General features: G+C 41.1%; 3 protein-coding genes and 1 long non-coding RNA gene across 6 annotated transcripts; 3 read left to right on the forward strand and 1 right to left on the reverse strand.

Moving 5' to 3' along the window:
* Positions 1-245: 245 nt before the first annotated feature.
* Positions 246-3,192, forward strand: c1s.2 (complement component 1, s subcomponent .2). The gene is given in 6 exon segments (XM_034610163.1): positions 246-321; positions 366-571; positions 1,041-1,086; positions 1,089-1,460; positions 1,555-1,629; positions 2,232-3,192. Coding segments are annotated over 6 exon segments (1,581 nt in total). The 3' UTR covers positions 3,038-3,192.
* Positions 3,193-5,760: 2,568 nt separating this feature from the next.
* c1r (complement component 1, r subcomponent) lies at positions 5,761-17,799 on the forward strand. 3 transcript variants are annotated; one of them, XM_034611046.1, is made up of 14 exons: positions 5,761-5,918; positions 6,260-6,473; positions 7,448-7,631; positions 7,724-7,858; positions 8,160-8,365; positions 8,457-8,604; positions 8,756-8,874; positions 8,995-9,073; positions 9,204-9,338; positions 9,638-9,712; positions 9,812-10,017; positions 10,091-10,119; positions 17,012-17,191; positions 17,381-17,799. In XM_034611046.1, the coding sequence occupies exons 1-14, from the start codon at positions 5,893-5,895 to the stop codon at positions 17,739-17,741; spliced, it is 2,097 nt and encodes a 698-aa protein (XP_034466937.1). In that variant the 5' UTR covers positions 5,761-5,892; the 3' UTR covers positions 17,742-17,799. The 3 variants fall into 3 exon arrangements, with proteins under 3 accessions (XP_034466937.1, XP_034466936.1, XP_034466935.1); XM_034611045.1 differs by lacking the exon at positions 17,012-17,191 and having other exon boundaries at positions 10,091-10,305; XM_034611044.1 differs by lacking the exons at positions 17,012-17,191; positions 17,381-17,799 and adding an exon at positions 10,467-10,912 and having other exon boundaries at positions 10,091-10,305.
* Positions 17,800-18,469: 670 nt separating this feature from the next.
* Positions 18,470-23,419, forward strand: tapbpl (TAP binding protein like). Its single transcript, XM_034611126.1, has 8 exons — positions 18,470-18,830; positions 19,801-20,007; positions 20,092-20,361; positions 20,491-20,691; positions 21,360-21,527; positions 21,611-21,714; positions 21,977-22,202; positions 23,060-23,419. Exons 1-8 carry the CDS (start codon positions 18,782-18,784, stop codon positions 23,125-23,127), a joined length of 1,293 nt encoding a protein of 430 aa, XP_034467017.1. The 5' UTR covers positions 18,470-18,781; the 3' UTR covers positions 23,128-23,419.
* LOC117776848 lies at positions 23,338-24,025 on the reverse strand. The gene is made up of 2 exons (XR_004616496.1): positions 23,751-24,025; positions 23,338-23,709 (listed from the first exon to the last, which is right to left on the reverse strand). It is a non-coding gene; the product is annotated as an uncharacterized LOC117776848 (long non-coding RNA).
* Between the last annotated feature and the right edge of the window lie 89 nt (positions 24,026-24,114).

A 24,114-nucleotide genomic window follows, 5' to 3' on the forward strand; every position in this document is an offset into this window, starting at 1 on the left:
CAAGGATCGACATCACGTGACGGATGCAGGAAGTGAAGCGTTTATCCTTGCCGCAGTGCGCAAAAAGCATGCAACGCGGAGATGTGCGCTTGGTCATTGATCGCTCTCTCCACTAACCGCAACAGGCTTCAAAATGCATGTGCTCGGGCCCGTTAGTGCTACAACATAGCCCTAGTTATTATTATTAGAAGACAACAGACAGAAACAGTGGAGACAAGTCAAGGAAGACGGAACAAAACTGAAACATGAAGTGCGAACCAGAGGAAGCAGAAGCAGGGAGTCAGGAGGTGGAGAAAGAGAAGGATGAGAAAAGAAGGATGCGTATGATTGTGTTAATGTTGATTAAAATGATAACAATTAATTTATCTTCAACACAGTGAGTTGTGGCAAAGATCTGTCAGGACTGAACAAAGGGGACATATCCAGTCCCTCCTGGCCTGGTTTGTATGCGGAGAACGCAGACTGTCGGTACACCCTGTCTGTGGAGGCCCACCTGCAGCTGGAGCTGCACTTCTCTGGGGTGTTTGATGTGGAGCAGAGCCCTGATGGTCAATGCATAGACGCACTGAGGGTACGTGCTGAGTCAGAAAACATACTGTGAATAAAAGCGTGTTTCTGCGAAAACCTTTAACTTTTAACTGAGCAGCGAACAAAGAGGAAGTACAGACTAAAATGTCGAAATCGTGGATTTCACATATTAGGTTCACATCCTATTTTGATCATTTCAGTATCTCTGTGTCACACATTTTGGAAGAACATCTTCCTTTGGGTACAGCTGCTATGAAACGTACCCGTGATGTCCTCAATCACATGTCTCCTTGCACAGTCCCTCCACTGGACTGAGTTTATCTCAATTTACCTGATTCTACCTGTCATGCATAAAAGATATTTTACTGTGTGCTACGTAGATCATGGATTTATTCTGTATTTTACATCTTTCCTGTTGATGTTGGATGACACACATACATCTGCATGTTTCACCCCAGTGAAAGGAGCAGAGAGGACGTCAGGGCTCACACATTGCCTTGTTTTGTCTGCAGATTGAGACCCCCTCTGGGATTATGGGACCGTTCTGCGGGCACACGCCTCCCCGTCTCCCTTCCTTACTCACTCACATCGTGTCAACATCAGCTTCACCTCCGACGGCTTCGGCACCAACAAAGGCTTCACCTTGCACTTCAAGACCAGAGGTGCTGTGGCGTCTTTATCTTTGCCTTCGTGGTGAAAAGAACATTTGCTATTTGGAGTTTGCTGGAGACTAGATGAGTTATCTTGGAGAACGTCTTGGTTTTGTTAACAGTTTCTTTTACATTTCTTACATATAGCTGTGAATTGTGGTCATCCTGACATCCCAGAAGATGGCATCCTTCAGTTGACGGACTCAGAAAACTCACACACTCGGTATAAAGGCCAGATCCAGCTGAGGTGCAGTTCAAAGTACTACACACTGGAAGGAAACGGTGATTATTGTAGGTTTTCTCTTGCACATTCATCTCCCTCGCTTAAATCAAGCAAAGTTCTCTGACTTATTGTTTCCTCTCTTCGATCTTTCAGACATATACACTTGCAGTGCCGGTGGTAAATGGGTATCAAGCAGTGGAACATCACAGATGCCAAAATGCACTCCAGGTACAACTTCAAATACATTCTCACATTTTATTCAATATTAATATATGTATTTGGATTGTAACTTTAATTTACAGGCTGTTAATCAAGTAGTAATATGAAGAAACAGGTGAAACAAAGGGGTATTTACTGTATCCTGGCAGTAGCACAGAGCCTCTAAGTGCTTCTTAAGCTGTTTGTAAAATCCCCCCCCAAAAAAGAAAACTTTATTTATTATGTAGAACATGATGCTGTGAAACATCACTAATGAGCAATAAAAGAAATGACTGTTCAATTAAAATATGAGAAAGTACTCAGTAACTTTCTCAGTAAAGTATTCAGCCAAAGTATTACGTTATTACTCAATCGTAGCCAGAGACAATCCCTGTTTTACCCCGTACACATGGGCTATATACCTGCTATAATAATTATTTCCCATAGAATTACTGACCAAACCCATCTATTCTGCTTCTATTTTACTTACTCTATTATTACTATTTTTCAAATTGATAATTTCCTGGTAATTTCTAAATGTTACAACGTAATTAACGGCCTGTAAATTTAAGAGTTACCATTTGAACATGTTTTATTTATTATATGAATCTGTGTGTGTGTGTGTACTTCAGTGTGCGGGATGCATGAAAACGCCCCAGCGAGTGCAGGCAGGATTTTGGGAGGTCGCAATGCAAACCTGGGAGAAATACCTTGGCAACTTCTCATAAAAGAACCATCTAGAGGAGGAGCAACACTGATCAATGACCGATGGGCGGTCACAGCTGCTCATGTCGTGGAGGCGTTGGAGGAAACCTCTTTGCGCCTGTATGGTGGATTGGTAGATGGAAGGACAATGTCACTTAGATCGTCTGATGTGGTGGTCATGGATAGCGAGAGGATCATCATTCATCCTGGCTTCATCAGAGGTGATTTTCCTCTGGGACACATCAATTATGACAATGATATTGCTCTTATCAGATTGACCTCCAGGGTGAATTTTGGCCCAAACCTCCTTCCCATATGTCTGCCGGAGGTGAACAGGGGCTTGGTGGAAAATGAGCAAGGCACAGTTTCAGGCTGGGGGTTGACAGAAGGGAAGGAAAGCCTCGTGACGTCTCGTGTGCTGAAATACGCTGAAATCGGGGTCTACCCCCTCAGCCAGTGTCAGAATACACCTCGCACGCCAACTGGCAGTCCCATGAATTTCACTGAGAACATGTTCTGTGCTGGAGCAACAGGGAAGGACAGCTGCCAAAAAGACGGTGGGAGTCCGTTTGTAATACCAACGTTGTCTGCAGGAACAGGGCCGTTTCATCTGGCTGGTATCGTGTCCTGGGGTCCCCCCTGTAAGGACAGGGAGTTCAAGGGTTATTATACCAAAGTAGAGAACTATGTCGACTGGATCAAGGAGACAATCGATAAGGTGGAGAATACTTAGAAAGGGGGAAGACGCAGGTGGAAACACAGTGCTACGAATCATAATACTGTAATCACAACTGATTCAAATTGCCAAAATAACAACTTTTATGAAAATTAAGTTTGTAACCCTTGTAATCAATGTACCAACACTGACAATGACATTAACACATTATAACTTCAGACTTCACTTTTATAATAAAGGAAATGATGGGAAATAAACTGCAGAGAAAGTGTTTCAATCGATTTGTCTTTTAACATATAAGCTAAGATACACACAAAACATCTGCAGGGTCTCCACACACAGGAACACTTAACTATTGCAGTATTTATACATTTGACACTACTAAGCTAAATGACCACACAAGGCCATGCAGACAGAATGTAATTTCAGAACAGACAGTACTGAAATCTGTTTTTCTGTGAAGCCTCTACAGCACATTTTATAGAAGTGTGTTTGTGAATAAGGCTAAAGTTGGAATTGATATCACAATATTAATTACAGAAAATATGTTTAAAAAAAAATACAGTTCAATTATAGCAAGCCATGCAAAACCAAAAGCAAGTCAAATGATTTTCAGTGGGTTGTGTTTCACTGAATGACATAAAACAAGTAAAATATCTAAGTTTTAAATCAGAGGTTGCTCATCTTACATAGGATTTTCTTTTGATCCTGTCATAAACACTTAATTCCATTGGAAGCATCATCTTGATTCACCCGACGTATGTATTGAAAACAAAGCCCTGAAACACACACAACAGCCGAAGAGGAAAGCAAGAGGTGAGAAAATGTTCATGTTCATGAAAAACAACACTCCAGTCACTGCCACTCAATGAGCAGCACACTGGGGCTAATGAGATGCATACATTCACTCTCCTGTTCAGGTTTGTGTATTTTTTAAGGCACATCTTTTTTTCCTATTCCTTATTTTTTAAATAAATATATTTTGAGTTTTTATTGTCCACTTTATTGAGTTGATCTCTTCAACATACTGTATAAAACATGGCTCCAGTGTTACTTTCTCAAGTGAGGTTACAACAGTTCATCCTCTACTGCCACTTAGTGGTATAAATGATGACATGTTCTTTTCATCCTGTTTTTTAACCTTTAGTTTTATATTTTCCACTCTTTCTCTTCCGCCCATGTATTTATTTCAGTATTTTATTTTTTAGAATGTGTATTTTTTAAAACACTGGTGGATACAGTCCCTGCAGTTCATCGAAAAATAAATTCTCAGAAATCTTAAAAAGAACTGGTTCAGAACTTGACTGACAATTAAGGCAAAATGTTACTGTGAATAGCCAAACTGGTGTATTGGTGCACACTGCTATTGTACAAGTTCCAAAGCCCCACACATGCTACTGGAAATGTAATCCAAGAATTTAGAAGGCTGTTGTTGGGGTTAGGTTTCTCTGAGGGGAGCCCACGATGTCAGATTTGAACACCAATCAACAGCAGATAGTTGGACGTCTTCTCAGACTGATGTAGATTTGAAGGCAACAAAGACAATAGGTTTAAATGAATTTCAATGTATTAGCAAGCAACAAGTTTGAGGAATGCTGAAAAAAAAAACACAGTTACCCCTCGTGGTGGAATGAGGGTTGAGGTGGTAAGAATTTGAATTAGGGTTATAAAATATAAGATCTGCTTAAAATAAAAATCAGAATAGTTCCTTATGTTTCAAGTAATTCTCATTAGAATAGAATACTTAAAAAAAATGGCAAAGTCGTTTCTCCAGAAATCGAAAGCGAGCATACATTTGATTTTGCCAAGACAAACAAGACACAGTCCTGGCATTAACCCTTTGATACACAACATGGGTCCAAAGTGACCCGGCTCAGTTTCTATTTTCTATATCTTTGCAGTGAATGAATTTCATCTTTCAGTATTTCAGGTTATCCTAATTAACTTGTTTTTGATCATCACAAATCCTTATTTAAATAGAATCATTCTAATGCACAACCCATATTCATTTCCTGTTTCTTTGCTATATTTTTTAAATAAATGTATTTTACCATTTAATATTCTAAGTATTCATAAATATATCTTGTTTGTGATTACCAGAAATTATTATTTTCCTTTTTCCTTTCTTACTTTGTAAAAATCACTTTTACACACATGGGTCAAAAATGACAGAACACCTACCATTAATTTCACAAAGCTGCTTTTGCACATCTGATGCAAGTAAGTCTTATTTTACAATTCCATTACTATTGAGAAAGAGAAATATGTACAACACTAACTAGCTGTTAGCTAGCTAGCTTATTTTCTGGCTAGCTAACCATAGCTTGATCAACAAAATAAAACTTGAAATATAACAGTATATACTTAATAGACTAATTGATGTGCATTTGAAAATATGCTTTTGATTTTCTTTATCCAGAGTGTTAGTATTGCTGGTCGCAATCATTTCAGACTTACGGGTGACATGTTGGTAAAGATGCTGTATAAAGAACAGGATGAGGAAAATGAGGAGGCAATTCTTGTTCCTGATTCTGAAATCTCTGATGCTGAGGACCTGGACTTTGTTCAACAGGATCAAGCTGGAGTTGTGGGTGTGTCTTGGAATCCAGCTCTTCTTAATGAAGAAGGTTCCTTTGATGTTATAGGAGACTTATCTGTGATGAAGAAGGAAGAATAAGCTATAAATGAATATAGCAAAGAAACACCCAGCCATGCATGAATACGGGTCATTTTTTACCCATGTTGGGCATTAGAAGGTGTTTGCATAGCTTGTGTATCAAAGGGTTAATGTAGTGAGTTGCTAAATACAGGAAACAACACTTTTTTTTTTTTAGATGAATGTTTTACCTGAATGTGAAGCATTTGCTCCAACAACAGCGGATCAGTTCACTCACAGATATTAAATTCCAGAGATGGGGTGGACCTTCTGTATCGTCTTGTAAGTTAAATACAACATTTTAAACCTATTTTGTACTAAAGCGGTTTTTGTTTTCAATTTATTCCTTGATTCCAGAATTCACAGCAGATATCTGCCGTCGAACTGCTTCTTAAATCATTGTGTATTCACTTCTGCACAATTACTTTTATTATTACTGTTTCACAGGTTGATCGATTGATCCATGTCTCAGAATGACACGTATAAATCCTCAGTGATATCATGAAGTTGTGTTGACTATCTCACCATGTTTGTTCTTTTCTGTTTGGTTCAACTTTGGACCAGCAGCTCAGACGACCACGCATAAACAAATATGTGCTGTCTCCGCTAATGCACCTTTCCAGGTTTCTGTTTGTGTTGGCGTGTGGTTGCTGGCCGCTGCCCGACCCTGAGCCCCTGATGCATGGTGAGGTCCAGTCTCCCCAGTATCCGCAGCCCTACCCTCCCAACCTGCAGAAGCAGTGGGACCTCAGTGTGCCCGAAGGCTACCGGATCCGAATTACCTTCACACACATGGACATTGAAGCTTCTGCAGGCTGCTACTACGACTCCCTCACAGTCAGAGCCATATTTCAACACATATACAGTATTTCAATAAACAATAATGCTGCTGGGCTTAAATTTGAAACATAAAGTGTGACAAGCTGACATCTTCTCGTTGGTTAAAATTTTAAGTTGACACTAAACCTATTCTATGTACACATCATTTTCTTTTTAAACATGTGGTTAGAGATGTGATGAGAGTTAAAGCAACACCATGTCATTTTTACTGAGGAACAGCACCCCCTGCAGACACACGTGGGGAATTCTTCTGGGCTCCGTGTCCGAGTGATTTAGGGGTTTTCATGAGAAAGAACAGAACCTATCAATGTGTTGGGTGGAGCTCTGACTGCGTTGTCAAATTCACTGAACTGAAACACAACTGAACGGTGGATATTATTAATTCTTAAATTATTATTATATATATTGGAGGTAAATGCTGGTGTTTAATGTTTTGTAAGTCTTATTCTGGAAATTTAGGCTGAGACAGTTAGTCCGTTGCACACTTCTCACAGGAGATCGTACCCACTCACCAAAGTTACATACACTGAGAAAAAGAAAATTGTTGGACCAACTCAAAACACAAACAGGAATTTAAGCTTGTTCAACTTAACGTTAACAATATATATATATTAACGCAATTGCTAACTTTAATTAGAACAAAAAAATTATTTCAGTATTACCAATTGAGGTAATTTTTTTATATCAGCAACAAAGTTAGGTTCTATAGTGTAGAGCAAGAACAGGCGTTGATAATGAAGATGGCACCATTCACCATCAAACTAATTTTGAAGCTGTTATTTTAAGGTAAAATAGCTTCGTGGGGTTGCTTTAATCTTCTCCTCGTGGTGTTATGAGCTGCCACAGACACAGTATCCATTTAGGACAATTCATGCATGGGACAAAGGACCAACAGCAAAGTACAACTTGGTGTTTTCACAGCAAAGATCCCACACCATGAATCATTTTTTGTTCTTGATACGTTCCTTCAGGTTCTCTATGATGGAAAGGTGCTGGGAAAGTTTTGTGGCTCTGAGAACTCAGCTGATGGGCACCATCCCGGCAACCAGCCCATCTTGTCTCCAGGCAACAGACTCACCCTTATCTTCCAGACAGATAACAACAACCCAGAGCGCCACCAGAACTTGGGCTTCTCTGCTCATTACCAGGCGTTAGGTAACACTTCTTCTCTGTTCACCCTCCCATCGCTTCCCTCTTCTCACAGCAGAACCGTCCCCCATTATAATCAATCACTTTGTCATCACCAGACATAGATGAGTGTTCTGCCCCTGGAGATGCCTCAGGTCCACTCTGCACTCAGATCTGCCTAAACACACTCGGGTCTTACATCTGCTCCTGTCACCATGGCTACGAACTTCGCTCAGACCAGCGCAGCTGCATGTGTGAGTGTTGCGCAGATACACTCCTCCCCTGTATGTAGGTCAAACGGTTGTGACTTCAGTGTTGTCGAGTTTCACAAATGATATACAGCTACATTTAGAAGAAAATGTCCTGAAACAACCCATAAAAATGATTTCATTTTCAACATTTTCATTGATGTCTCAGAGAATAATTCATGGATCTTGATATAATCTGGATCTAGTGAGTTAAAAAGTGGTTTCATAAGGGGACTGTTAGGCCTTGGTGGAGGTATGTGCTCTTTTAAGTGCCAGTTTCTAGTTTCTCCCGTTTCTTGTTGCCCAGTGTCCTGTGCTGGTGGTATTTTTGATGAGCCAGAGGGATTTCTTTACAGTCCAGGATATCCTAACTCCCCACCTCACGCCGTGTCCTGTCAGTACATCATTTCTGTAGAACTTGGCTTCACTGTGTCGCTCAACTTCTCTGACAACTTCCACATCGAGAGTGTTGACACGCAGCAAGGCCTGAGCTGTCTCCATCACTGGTTGCAGGTAACAACTAGCAGATTCCATGCACTATCTATAAATGGATTGGTGATACGATAAATGAACAGTGTAGGTTACTGCTCCTCTCTCTCTGAAGGTGACCGTTCCAAACAGAGATCACATAAAGCTGTGTGGTGCAAAGAGTCCAGGTCTGATGGTCACAAACTCCAACACTGTCCAGCTGGACTACCACACTGACGACGAAGGCCTGAGCAACGGCTGGAGCCTGGACTACAGCACACACAGTGAGAGGGAGAGCAATGACAGTAGAAATAAGCCAATGAGCACTTAAACTGTTGAGTGCCGCTGTCAAAGCATTTTGGCACTGTGCACCATATTTGGTCCCTTCAGGTATGCAATTGATGTTTCATGTATGCGTTTCCATGGCGTTTCCAGGGGTGCAGTGTCCAGTTCCTGGTAACGTGGCCGAAGGCAGAGTCACGCCAATCTTGACCGAATATTTCTACAGAGACTACATCTTTGTGCGCTGTGACCAAGGATACAAACTGATGATGGTTAGATGAAACTTTATTACAACGAGCAGTACTTCGCATCAAGAAAAAGTGTTGTCATCGTGCGATTAAAAAAATATATCAGGCTGACATTTAGTCGTTTCCCTCTTTTCTCTGTTTCAGGAGGGTCAGGAGATTGAGAGCTTCTCTACCATGTGCCAAAACAATGGACAGTGGCACCTTCCTCTGCCAGAATGCCACAGTACGTCACCTTTAAGCTCAAACAAATATATGTAAAAATGTAATGGAAACACAATCAAAGTTCTCCTGTTGACTTGGGACAAGTCTTAACAGGAAAAACCTACACATGTCCTTGTTTTGTTTCTTTGCAGTATTTGATTGTGGAGAACCTGAACCTCTGCTGAATGGCGGAGTGACCTTCCTCTCTGGCTTCCAGAACCAGTACCGTTCTGTTGTTCAGTACCACTGTAATGAACCGTTTTACTCGTTCCTTGGGGCCGTGAATGGTGAGATATTTACATACTGGCTGTCCCAACTCAGGGACCGCCTCCTTTGTGGGCCTCGTAATCCTCTAAGGCCAAACTGAAATGAGACGGGTCTACGGAGGATTTCTGTGATTTGCATCATTAGCTTGTACCACCATTACTGCTGTCGTCTAGAAGAAGAAAGTTTTAATATCCCTTGGTTTTATAACATGTATACATTAGCTGTTCGATTGAGTTGAAACCTGATAACCTAAGCTTGTTCGCTAAAACCAAAGATTAACACCAAACCATGTTTTTCTTTTGTTCCGTCTACTCCTCAGTTAGCTTCACCTGTGAATCAGACAGAAAGTGGAGATCCAACCATGATGTTGTTGTCAGACCAACATGCATACCAGGTATTGGTTCTAAGTGTAGAAGTTTTTCTGCGATTGGAACTTCAAGTCTGTTCTTGAGTGAAACTTAATTGTGTTTGTGTACATCTGCATCACATCCAGTTTGTGGCCAGCCAACACAACACCTCTCTGTGTATCAGAGGATCATTGGAGGCAACGATGCTCCAGACGATACCCTCCCCTGGCAAGTGCTACTGAGTATAGATGGAGGAAGAGGAGGAGGCATGGTGATCGCAGACCGCTGGATTATGACCGCAGCTCATGTCGTAGGAAAAGATGGGAACCCTGCATTAAACGACACTGTACGGGTAAGTGGGCCACCATAGTTGTTAACTGCATGCCCATAGTCAACATATTTTTACATATCTTGTTGATTTTCAGGTTTATATGGGACTTACTGATGTTGGGACGTTGATGGTTTCTCCTGTTTATGCTGCCTCAGTCCACATTCACCCAGATTACAACAACCCCAACCACGTAGACTACAACAATGACATTGCCTTAATCAAACTGCAAGACCCGATCACATTCGACTCATCAGTAATGCCCATATGTTTACCAGCGCAGGATGCCACATATGTCACTGGCACGATGGGGTAAGGAAACAACTGTCATGTTTACATTTTAGGATGCTGCATAAATCATAAATTATTTTCATCTGTTTTAGTTTCGTGAAATCTGGCAAGCTTTTCAACAAGAGACTGTGATTTGCTTTCTTCTTCAGAGTTCACCATAACCGTGTCAATCCCTTTTTCAGACTGGTGTCAGGTTTTGGCGTTACAGAAACCGACGGCAGGCGGATTTTAACAAATAAGCTGAAGTACGTGCGCCTCCCTGTGGTGGACCAGGTGACATGCACTCAATCAATTACGTTGTTTAAGCGGGGAAAGAACAACGTACCAAGCCTGACAAACAACATGTTTTGTGCTGGAGTGCCTGAAGGAGGGAAGGACTCCTGCCAAGGTGACAGTGGAAGCCCCTATGCCCTGACTGACCATGGACGGTTTTGGGCTGCAGGGATTGTCAGCTGGGGGACTGGCTGTGGAAAGCAGGGAACATATGGAGTCTACACCAGAGTCGCTAACTACCTGGACTGGATCACGAAGACCATGCAGGAGAACTGAGATTTTCAAGTAATTCATGATGAGAAAACCACAACATCTAAAATGAAACAAATGTTGTTCTAAATAAAAAAATAATGAACAAAACACCTGTGTACTTTCTGGTTACAACCCTTTAATTTTCCCACTGCTCATCAACGATGGATGATTATTTTCGGGAAGGCCATTGTACAAGGTGAGCCTCAGCAGTCATGCACAGGTGAGTTGAGCACCTGATCGATGTCCTTTCTGATTATTATATTATCTCTGGTCTAGTTGAATATTCAGAAATGACTAAAGGCCAAAAACATTGCATCTTGATGGAGTGTCCGACTGTAGCGTACGTAAATATCTTGGCTAAGTCCAAATGCGCTTACAAAATGCTTTTAACCATTTTTAAAACAGTTATTTTTAAACTTGGATCCAGTATTACACACATATGATCCAAATCAGTAACTATGTCTATCCTTTCACATTTGATTAGAATATAAGGATTAGGAGGTTGTAAAATTGGCTATGAAGACCATCATTTACCCCCGAACCCCGACATTCAACGGGTATAACAACAAGCGGAGAAAGCAGAATCGCGGGCTGACCTTATATATACAGTCTATGGGGCTGACCAGCGTGGAGAAATGCACGTCCCATGTGAACAGCCAGGCGGCTGCGCGCTTGAGAACGGCGCTGCGCTGCCTCGCAGCCTCGCTGCGTCCGGTGTAAACCCGGCGTAACGAGTGTGGGGGCTCTGTGTGTTTGTGCCAGTGTTACAGTAGTGCTGAACACTGCGGAAGTCTTCCACACTGCTGCTGTGTGGCGTTGACACAAATTCCAGCTCACGCACGGGAGAGCGAGCGGTCGCTCCCGAGCAACTGCTGCAGCCTCCCAGTCCCAACGATCCAGACAAATGCCACATGTGAGTGAATCGCGGGCTGACCAGCGCGGAGAATTGCGTGTGAACAGCCAGGCGGCTGCGTGCTTGGGAACGGCGCTGCGCTGCCTCGCAGCCTCGCTGCGTCCGGTGTAAACCCGGCGTAACGAGTGTGGGGGGGCGGGGGGGATGAGGTGGGGTTGGGCCAAGGCCATGTAGGGAGACTTCCAGTGTATTGTTATGACACAATACACAGGAAGCTCATTCGAGTCACTCAAGCATGATGTTTCTGACTGAGAGGAACCATAACAAAACGCGCAAGTGTTTTTTTCCAGAGTTTTTGGGTTGGTAGACATGCCAGATACCCACATTAACCTGTAGAAGCACTAACAAAGTGGAATTTGCATGCTATGTCCCCTTTAAGTCTTATTATTGAACCACATTAATATTTCCAACAGACATGTCATTTTATTCCATCCATATTGGCTATATATAGAACAACACTTTAAAGAAACATGTTTATCTCATTATGATTGCAATAATAAGTTTGTCATTAACCCCACCAACCACACTCATATTCAGAATTGCAAAAGCTTGATTCAAAGACTTTGAGAGAGTTGGCTTCTCATACCTGGACACTGCATGGACACTGATTCTCCCTTGTCTGCCTGATCTTTGAAACTTCTTTCGTGCCATGTTTCAAAGTGGCGCTTCACACTGGACGTTCGGCACACAACATTTTCAAAACATAACGTGCACACAGCACGCTCCTTATGAAAAACAATGCCATAGTCTTCTGCCCATGACAGCTGAAATGCCCGTGTCTTCGTTTTTTTAGCTAGTGGGCATGACATCACCAATACACCTGAACGGCTGCACGGAGATTCATGTGGGAGAAGGCGAGCAGCGCCGGATGGGAGGCTGCTTCTTCTTCTTCTTCTTTAATGGCGATTGGCATCGAGCCTATGGCGCATTACTGGCACCTAGTGGCTGGGAGGTGTTAACATCAATCAAGCTAAATAATACAGGCTGCGTGACGGCAAAACCTCTGAACATTTCTTTAACAAGTGTGCCAATGATTATGGCGCCGCGTGCCATCATTGCCTTAGGTTGCCGACCCCTGATATAGACTAAATGATAGGCAACCCAACATTGGTCCCTGTGGAACACCAATTTTGTACTTCATTGTACTGAAAATGCATCATACAGATAACACATTGCATCCTATTAGATAAATAAGTCCCGTTTCCTAGATGAGAAATTATATTTAGAGATTTTTCCATTAAAACATTATGACTGACTGTATTGGCTGCTTTACACATATCTAAAAATACAGCACCAACTACTATTCTTCTAACAATCCTTCGTTTAAGTTGGTCCACTAAATGCAAGGTAGTAGAGGTAACAAGGTAAAACTTCCTAAATTGATTGAAGAAATTTCATGAAGCTTTTTCAATGAAATATATTTCATCAGTGTGTGTCTACCAAAGTTTTCCCTAGTTTTGACATTTTTAGTTGTGTATATGAGCATTTTGTTTAATTGTGTGGGTGTGCTGGTAAAAGATTTTCTACGTGAAAAGCTGAGGTTTTAAGTGTAGTGTGTGAATGAGTCTGGCTTCATACGTGTACATCCAAGGTAATTCTGAGTCACTGATGGCGCCCACACTTTCCTCCTACAAGTCACATTTGCCAAGATAAACAAAAACACCTACTGGGAGTTCAATGTTCAGTACAAAACGACCGGATCCATTGGAACTTGACTCAATCCTCTCAGAACAGTAAAACACACGCAAACTGTATCTACTTCCTCCAGAAATGGGTTGGACATACTCTGTCATTTGGTAAGTTTGAATTGAATTATAAAATGCTATGACCCTGCTAAGAATGGAGCTTTATATTATATGCAGTTTAATATACATTGTCTTCCATACAAATTGTTTTTAAAGTCGACTGAATTATCTCGAGCCCCGTACAGTCAAGTCAAAACTAAATCTTCCAAACGTTAACAAATGATTGTGTCTCTGATTGTTCTTTTCCTGTTTACATCAACTTTGGGCTCACACCTTAGTTCCAACTTTCTCTGTTCACGAATCTCTGCAGGTTTGTGTTTGTGTCTGTGTCTGTGTGTGAGTGCTGGTCGCTGCCCTACACTGATTCTATAATGTATGGAGAGATCCAGTCCCCCCTGTATCCCCAGCCCTACCCAACCGGTCTGAAGAGTGAGTGGATCCTGTTTGGACCTGAAGGCTCCCAGATCCAGCTGTCCATAGCACACCTGGACATCAAACCTTCCGCTGGCTGCTCTCAGGACTCTCTTACAGTCAGAACCATATTTTAACATATAATTACTGTGTATTTTGAACAATATCCGTGTTTTCATCTTGATGTGCTAAACCCAGAACTTAGTCTAATATTCATTACTTCAATATGAATAGAGAATTGATGATTGGCACAAATGGAGGGATTGAATTGGACTGAAGAATAAGACAAAATTAAATCCTACATGTGAACGGCCACATGTAATACAAATAGCAATAGAAAAGGTCATTTGACTCGGTAATATAAAAAAACATTGATCTTGAACTTCAATATTAAAAGTATTGCTTTGCTCTCAAAGCTGAGGCTGACGTAGTAGCTGACACCGATAACAGATGAGCGTTCCAATGTAACAGATTTGTGTTTGAATTTGTTTGTGATTTTTAGTTTAATTTAGCATAACAGACGGTAGAGATGCAAGTTTATTTGAACTCAAACAGCCTATTTAGACCTGTGTGTTCAGGACTCGGGTTGGACTTTGACTCTATTTAGCCATTAAGGTTTGGACTCGGACTCATGACTTGACCATTACATCCTGCTCCTGATCCACAAATGCTCTTTTTCTCTCATTTTATGTTTTAAAAACTCGACAATATTAGAAACAAAACACAATTCTACTATTATTCTTTTAATACTCCTCATTAAAATGTCTAAAAACAACTAGACGTATGTTTTCTATTTTGTTGACTTATGTGCTCACATTATCCAAAATGTTTTCAACAACATTCAAACCCAGAGACATCACAAATTTTATTCAAGGTAACAGGACATTTTATTTTGATCGCCTTTTAATTGCGTCATACCAACTTGACCCGTGGCTTTGCTCGTCTCTGCTTCCGGTGGCAAATGATGTATGCAGAACGAAAAACACACAGTTAGCCAGTTAGCCAGTCATCAGTTTTTTCCATCCACTATGTGTATTGGTCTCTTGTAACAAATCATGGTTTTATTTGACCGTTTACTGTGTAACGTGAATAAGACTTTAACACAGGGGTCTTCAACGTTTTTCAGGCCAAGGACCCCCAAACTGATGGAGAGATGGAGCAGGGACCCCCTCCTATATATATATGTGTGCATTGCTGACTGAAAGATAACGACTTCTGCCTCCATTTATCCGTTTGCTACAATATGTTGGATTCATGTTAATGTGTATTTAAGGACATTTAAATTTGTGAAAAAATAAAATAAAATAAAATAAAATTGGTCTAATCAACCAAAAATTTCGCGACCCCCCCTGCAGTACCTCCGCGGACCCCCTAGGGGTCGCGGACCCTCTGTTGAAGACCTCTGCTTTAACACATTACCTAATCTGGGAACATGATTTGAGTCACGTCAGGTTGATTTTCATCGGCAATGGTAGCGAAGACAACAACTCCCATGAGCCTACGCTGTTTCATGGTGTCATCAAATTATAGGTCTTTTGTTATTGTTTTGATTGAGAGACCCCTGGTAGCCGAAGTTACATATTTAATGTTTAAGTGCAAACCCCCACCACCATCCCAGGCACATCACACACATATATTTAGACATTATGGTCTTAACACCAGACAATTTCCGACTTGACCAACGCCAACGTCGCTGTTACTGAGTCATGTTGTTGACTTTAAAACTCTTCTCCTTCTTTGTCAATGTTCCATTAGCAACATTAATGTCTGTTGTAGTTAGTGGATAGAAGTTACAAAGTCTTGCTTGAACTCACATGAAACAGAACTAGTCAGGGAGTGCCTCATCATGTGTTTTTATTTAGTTTTATATTTTTCAGGTCGTCTATGATCAAAAGATCCTGTGGACGTTTTGCGGCCAGGAAAATTCCACTGATCACCCAGGCAAAGAGCCGATCCGTTCTCCTGGCAACAAACTGACTCTCATATTCCAGACAAGTAACTCCACCTCAGAAGTCCAACAGCATATCGGCTTCACTGCCACCTATAAGTCAACAGGTAAAGCTTTTATGGTCACCTCCCTCCTCTGTATCAGAGTGTATAGAGAACACACAGTGAGAGATGGAAAGACAGATTCTGTCTCTTTGTGGAATATTTGTTTGCTAACTCTTCTGTTGGTTAACTGTAACAGTTTTACAACAGAAATGTAAAAATTGTGATTATCATTTGGTTGTAATTAGCGTCCCACAGGTCAAATGCCCAAAGGGAGAGAATGGTGGAAATTATTTTGTGACAAACAAAACAATTACAGCAATTCAAAACCGTCTCATTTGAAAAATATAAAAATGTCCCTGTTATGTTGTTCTGCAGTGATTGAGTGTGGAGAACCTGAACCTCTGCTGAATGGAGGGATGACCTACCTGTCTGAATTTCAGAACCAGTACCGCTCTGTTGTTCAGTACCGCTGTAATGAACCGTATTATTCCCTCCCTGAGGATGCAAACGGTGAGATTTTCACATACATCATGCCAGAAAAGTATCACTACTAATGCACATGTGAGCACATGAATCTTTACATTTTTGAAATGGCTTGGTTTTGAAATAAATCTTGTTCTGGGCTCTACAGCTGAATTCACCTGCGGAGCAGATGGAAAATGGAAATCCAGCCACGACAGTGTTGTCACTCCTACATGCATACCAGGTACCTGTTGCCAAAATAAAATCCTGTGATGCAATTGGAACATAAAGTCTGTATTTGTGTGAAACTTCATTGTGTTTGTGTACATCTGCATCACATCCAGTTTGTGGCCAGCCAACACAACACCTCTCTGTGTATCAGAGGATCATTGGAGGCAACGATGCTCCAGACGATACCCTTCCCTGGCAAGTGCTACTGAAAGAAAGTTACGCAAGTGGAGGAGGCATGGTGATCGCAGACCGCTGGATTATGACCGCAGCTCATATGTATCATTCACAAGCTACAAACCCAGTATCAAACAACACTATAGTAAGTGGGCCACCATAGGTGTTACCTGCATGTCCATACTCAACATATTTTTTACACGGACAGAGACATTCTAATTCCTACATATCTTGTTGATTTGCAGATTTATATGGGACAAACCGATGTTCAGAGCTTGATGGTTTCTCCTGTTTATGCTGCCTCAGTCCACATTCACCCTGATTACAACAACCCCGTAACCTTCAACAACGACATTGCCTTAATCAAACTGCAAGACCCGATCACATTCAACTCATCAGTAATGCCCATATGTTTACCAGCGCAGAATGCCACATATGTCACTGGAACGATGGGGTAAGGAAACAACTGTCATGTTAAATTTCACAATTTCTTCTTTTGTAATTCATAATTTTTCTGCTCCTCAATTTGCTTTTTTTCCCCTTGTTGAGTCAACATGTGAATATTGTCCAGCTTCGAGACAGAAGACTGATTTTCTTTTTACTTCTGCGTTCACCATCACTTTGTCTTCTCTGTCTTTTTCAGACTGGTGTCAGGCTTTGGCGTTACACAAGAGAAGGGCCGTTCACCAAAACAGTTGAAGTATGTTCACCTCCCTGTGGTGGACCAGGAGACATGCAGTGATTCATTTACTACGTCTCAGCAGAAACGGGGCGGAGGACAAACCCTTACAGACAACATGATTTGTGCTGGACTTCCTGAAGGAGGGAAGGACTCCTGTGGTGGGGATGGTGGAAGCGCCTATGCCCTGAAGGACAATGGACGGTTTTGGGCTGCAGGGATTGTCAGCTGGGGGACTGGCTGTGGAAAGCAGGGATCATATGGAGTCTACACCAGAGTCGCTAACTACCTGGACTGGATCATGAAGACCATGCAGGAGAACTGAGATTTTCAAGTAATTCATGATGAGAAAACCACAACATCTAAAATGAAACAAATGTTGTTCTAATTAAAAAAATAATGAACAAAACACCTGTGTACTTTCTGGTTACAACCCTTTAATTTTCCCACTGCTCATCAACGATGGATGATTATTTTCGGGAAGGCCATTGTATAAGGTGAGCCTCAGCAGTTCAGGTAGCTGTCATGCACAGGTGAGTTGAGCGCCTGATCGATGTCCTTTCTGATTATTATATTATCTCTGGTCTAGTTGAATATTCAGAAATGACTAAAGGCCAAAAACATTGCATCTTGATGGAGTGTCCGACTGTAGCGTACATAAATATCTTGGCTAAGTCCAAATACGCTTACAAAATGCTTTTAACCATTTTTAAAACAGTTATTTTTAAACTTGGATCCAGTATTACACAAATATGATCAAAATCAGTAACTATGTCTATCCGTTCACATTTGATTAGAATATAAGCATTAGGAGGTTGTAAAATGGATTTAAAGATAAACATATGTTTTTATTGTTTATATTTGTACTGAGACAGGAAAGATTGAGCTAATGTCTCACCCTCTCCGAAAACAATTGTTAGCTCGGGAAACGCTGACTCGGTAAAATCGATAATATATAGACTAAATGATAGGTGTTGATCTCTCAGGGCCACCGTCATTTCCGTGTCTCCATAGAAACTAATGACCCGCTCCACGCTGCTCTGTGATTGGTCAATCCCGCTGCTCACTGTCTCTTCTCCTCCTCCACTGCAGCGTGTTCTGCAGATATACGGCTGCTGTACATCATCTGGACTTTCCCATCAGACTGGATCATATACGGATGTAGAGCTGCTGCACGTGTATCAATGGGGTAAAAGTAAAAAAGTAAAACCCTCAGACTGCAGAGACGCAGTGAGCTGCTGCTGCTACTGGACGTTGAAATCAAAAGCGAAAGCGATTTTGTTCATTTTGTTTTCTTTCACTTGTGTCACTTCATCTCGTACTTACTCACCTTAAACTTTTAAGAACAGCAAGTCAGACTCCACGATGATAACTGAAGTCATTTTGTTTGGATACTTCATGACGTGCGTTTGTGGTAAGATTATTTATCCGGGCATATTAATTCTGGACATAGTAGTGCCAATATATTAACCAGTATTTGACTGGTGGAGCTTATTTTGATAATGTTTTCGAGGTTTACTGGAAATAACCATGTAATTGGCACACATTTTGAATCAAATAGAAACTGTGCATTTAATAGCATACACTCCCAGTTCATTTATTGAAATCGACTGGTTATTCAGTCTAACATAGAGTCTTCCAGTCAGTGAACAGTAGGTAAACTGAATATACAAAGAAATCTTATGACAAATATTGAATTAAACATATTTTTCTGATAATCATTTTTTGATAAATGGATTAGATTGAGTAGTTATTTTTTGTAAAATTCTCCTGGAACAATACAAGTGAATATAGAAGCTAAAACATCAGAGCTTACTTCCTGGTTTCCTTTTCATCAATACGAAAGGACACAGTGTTTTCCACAAAGCACTCAAGAAATTATGAAACAGTGGATATGTAAATTGATTTGTTTAGAATATAGGACAAGATGTTGAATATCCCTTGTATATTTAGGTCTGCTGCACAATTTTAGGTGTTCTGCACAATTTAGGTTACCAACTACCAGTAGATGTTAGCCGGTGTTAGTGGCCGCCAACTGATGTTAGGGACATATCTTCCCTTAGCACCTTAGCGTCATCAAGTGTTTTGGGCTTGTAATCAATGATACAGGCCGAACTTGAGGGTACGCTGAGGCTAAAGGTAAATCTGACTGGCTACTGGCTTGTATGGCAGAACTATGAAAGCCATGTGGCCGGCTCAGTAGATCAGACATCATTACCTCGACTCTAACTTTATTCACAGTTTATTTATTAATTCGTTACAGTTAAATTAATATGATTGTTCTGAACTGTATTACTGTAAAAGTTGACATTTATCCATTACGTTTTAATTCATGAAGATAATAAACTTTTTGGTGTTTTTCGTGTCTGCCCCTTGTGCCTCAGCGGATGGAGTTGCAGATGTGGTGCTGTCCTGCACCCTGGTGGAAGACGGAGTCGGCCATCATGGAATGGGCGCCGCCTTCATGCGGACTCCAGCTACTCTCGTCTTTAGAGATGTTGCAGTGGCTCCTGACGAATCACTGGAAACTCTTACTCAGTTTGTCCCACCCTCAGTCCCTGACCCAGACCTCCTTGTGTTTGAGGCCCAAGGTTTTATTTTTCTCTACGTGTAAAGTTTGGTGCAATATAAGCAGAACCATGTGCTGAACGTCTCGTCTCATCCCTCTGTGGCAGTGTCATCGGTCGAGATCCCCGGTGCAGATGTGCTGCTCCATGCGGACTGCAACGAGCAGGAGGTGATGTGTGAAATAAGCCGCTACGCTCTTCGAGGATCCCAGGAAGGCTCAGAACCAGCCTATTTCATGGTGTCCATTAATGTTGAGGGAGTCGAGTTCAGCACTGCGTTGATCCTGCAGACCACTGTGGTGGAGAAGGATCACACAACACTGATGCAAAGCAAACTGGGCCTGCCTCTCAGCCAGTCGGGTTGTCTGCCGACTGAGGGTGAGATGCATTGTTTGGAGATTTCTCATTTAATCATTGGACCTTTTCCATGCCTTGTTTTGTTACATGGTCAATAACATTCCTCTCATTACTTTGTCTCTGCTGTTGTCTTTGCTTTCTGTCCCCCAGTGATATTCCTGGTGTTTTCCCATGTTAAGTCTGTAGATGCCCCTCTGAATGGCGATGTCCTCCTCAACTGTGGCTTCAAGCAGCATGAGAAACACTCATCCCTGGAAGTGGACATTGTATGGCGGATGCAGCACAGAGGGAAGGGGCACAAAGTGTTTGATATGAAGACGAGGCTGGATGACGCAGAAGGAAACACAGTGGGTGAGTGCTGTGAACAGGTCTGCATGAACCCCAATGTTTTATCCAGGGTCCTAAGTGCTGGGAATGGCTTTCTTTATCTCTGAAGGTGACAACACAGATGAGGATGGTACAATAGTGAGGAAATCTTTTGGCAAATTTTACAAATACAAAAGCCTCATCAGGTTATTGTTTAATATATAAATTTCCTTGACTTTAAACAAAAATTACCTAAACTCTAAGACCCCGTTCAGGCCTAACCATTAACATCCGTCCTGCACATTTATTCATTCAGCCCCTCCAGTCTCCACTAACTTGCACACACACACACAAACACACACACACTGACACTTACACAAACGCACATCTGTAAACAAATGTGTTTATTTGTATATAGAGCAGGGAGGTGAGATCTAATCACGAGTGGTCACATGCGACACATTCAGGGCGCATTGTAATGCCAGATGTGAATATTTTACTATGAAACAAGATGTTAATCCCCAAGATCTACATGTATGAAGAGTTAACTGAGACTAATAGAACAATAGACATGTTACACTGATAATGGGCTTTTATTACCTTCATAACTGTAATTCCTATCACATCAATGTCTGTCACTCATCTATTTTTGAATCTCTGATTGTTTTTTGAGGATGTCTTGTCCATCATCACGTCTCATTGTATGTTTTCAGTGCATGCAGAAAGGAAAGGCTCCAGCATGGATGCCTCCGGGGTTGCCGGTGAGGGTAATGTCTCTTTGACCCTGAACAAGCTGCAGGTTTCGGACGAGGGGGCCTACATCTGTACCGTTAATTCAGGCCTTTTCCACGCGCAGCAAGTCATTCAACTCAATGTTGTTCGTGAGTGTCACTCTAATCAGATCTCTCAAATCAAGAGCATCCCCAGCCCGCTTTACATTCCTCCCCTGATTCTTTGTGTTCAGAGCCGCCCCACGTTTCACTATCAGAGGAGAAGTTGGTTTTGAAGACAGAGTCTCCTCAGACACTGAGCTGTCACTGCAGTAAATACTACCCACTGGATGCTCAGGTCTGTAAACTCTGTTGTAAATGGAGCCTTATTCTGGATATTATCCTTTTTCTACCACTGAATTTCTAGGAAAGAACTTCTGTTATTAATTTTCTGATAGTATTGCAAAGCCATACTGGATCGTAAAGGTATAGAGACAGCAAACACATAAACCTACATAAACCTGATGATGAGCCTGAGGCATTAAGCGTTTTGATCTGATGGGTATTTGGTGAATTTGTTTTTGACAGATCATAACTGTCTTCTTTCCTCTGCCTCTCAGATGGAGTGGTTATCCATGTCGCCTACAGATACAGAGCCTGCAGTCTTTCCAGATCAGGGTTCACTGTCCAGCCATCGGCAGCATAGCGACAGGACGTACTCCCTGTCATCTCACCTGGCTGTGCCCCCCACTGTCCCCCTGGGCACCAAAATCATCTGCAGGGTGTCTCACCCAGCCCTGGACGCTCCTCTCTCTCTGAGTGTGGAGGTAGAAAGTCCAGAGCAAGGTAATAAGTTAGGCTTTAATGGGAAATATTTACTTTCTTGCTGAGAAGCATATGAGAAGATTGATATCACATTCACTACTGTTTGGCAAATATAAGGCTACAACTACAAGTCGAAATATAATCAGTTCAACTTTGAGTTGAAGTGACAACTGGTCAAAATTTGAAGAAATACCCTAAAGGTAGACTTAAGATATTATGTTTAAGAAACCAAAACATGTTTTGTGGCCTCACAAAACATGTTTTGGCTAAATTGTATTTTGTGAGGTCACAGTGACCTTGACCTTTTGCCTTCACCCGCCAAAATCCAATCAGTACATCTTTCAGTCCAAGTGAACGTTTGTACATAATCTGAAGAAATTCCCTCAAGACATTCTGGAGATGTTGTCTTGACAATACAAAAAAAGGTGTTTGTATGATCACTGTGACCTTGACCTCTGACCTCCAAATTCTAACCACTTCATCCGTGAGACCGTTTGTACCAAGGTCAGAGCGCGGTTGACCTTTGCCTACCAAAATCAAATTAGTTCACCTTGAGTCCAACTGAACTTTTTTTTAACCAAATCTGAAGAAATCCCCTAAAGGCGTTCTTCAGATAGAGAAGAGTGGAACAGACGACAAGACAAACATGATGTCTGCCTCCACTGCCTGTCACCAGCATGGAGGAATAACTGTCAGCTGGCCTCAATCTTAAATGAACGAAATCTAAAGATCAATAATTAATGTATAAGGAATAAAAGTATGGAAATAATAAAGATCCTGGTTATTTTTACACCTAAAGCAGTGATCTGTCACTGATCTGTTACATACTGTTTACTTTAATTTCTTAACTTCAACACTTATTTTCTTTTTCTCCACAGATTCCTATTGGTTTGTTCTGGGCTTCCTGATCGTCACTGTAATTTTCTTCCACCATCTTATGAAATAAGTCGGTTGTGGAGATTCTGAGTAAATAATCCTGACTTAATTTGTGTCATTTACACGACTCTTAAGTTATTACTGCTTCCACAAAAACAAAACAAAAAATCTTCATTAGGTTCTTTCAATGATTGTAGCCTCCCGTTGACTGGATAAAGACAGATTTTGGGGAAAAAAATTATAATTTAATTTTAACGTGTTTATTTGTTTGATAAATTTGTTGTTGAGTGTTGTTTGTGGTGATTCACTTACATTTCTGTACTCAATTCTTAGCACCTGCATAAATCCCAATTTTGAAATTACAAGCTATGTATTTGTTGCTCTCACTGTTTTTAAAGTGTCCTTGTGTTTTTATGGCTCTTTCTCTTTGTCTATTTGTGTGATGTTGATATTGTTACTGTTTTTTGTAATTTTCTTTTCATCAATAAGGATTTTGTGACCCAGACTTTAAAATGATCCCTGTTGGAGTTTGTTTCTTCTTTTTTTATGGTTATTCAGAGGCAGAGTAAGGGTATTTCTAAATCAGGGGCCAGTCAGGGGCCACAATTTACAGAGAGGAGCCAATTATATGTTCAACATCAATGCACAATTCCTGATTAAGAGAGATGCACATTGAAATCAATCCTTGTTGACTGTTAGCTCTGAAGCTTTGAGCAAAGCCACACATCATTAAATATATTTTGAAATTTGATCCTTGTTTATGCACATTCTGTAAAACAAAACAAAAATTAGAAAATAAAAATTCTTGACAAATTGTATTTTTGTTAGTATTGTCAATAAGTGAAGTATTGACTGGACAAGTGCACTTCAGGGGCCAGTCAGGGACCAGTACCACCCTGCTATACACTGGATACGCCCCTGTGGTTTATTATTGTTGTGACTGTTTGTTTGATTGTCTTTTTGTTTGTCTGCATTAAAATTTTATAAAATTACATATAAATATTAGAATTTGAATTTGTGTTTAATCTGTGTCAAATCACAGGAATCTGTGTATTGA

The sequence above is a fragment of the Hippoglossus hippoglossus genome, chromosome 16, assembly GCF_009819705.1.
Source record: "Hippoglossus hippoglossus isolate fHipHip1 chromosome 16, fHipHip1.pri, whole genome shotgun sequence".
Taxonomy (NCBI): Eukaryota; Metazoa; Chordata; class Actinopteri; order Pleuronectiformes; family Pleuronectidae; genus Hippoglossus; species Hippoglossus hippoglossus.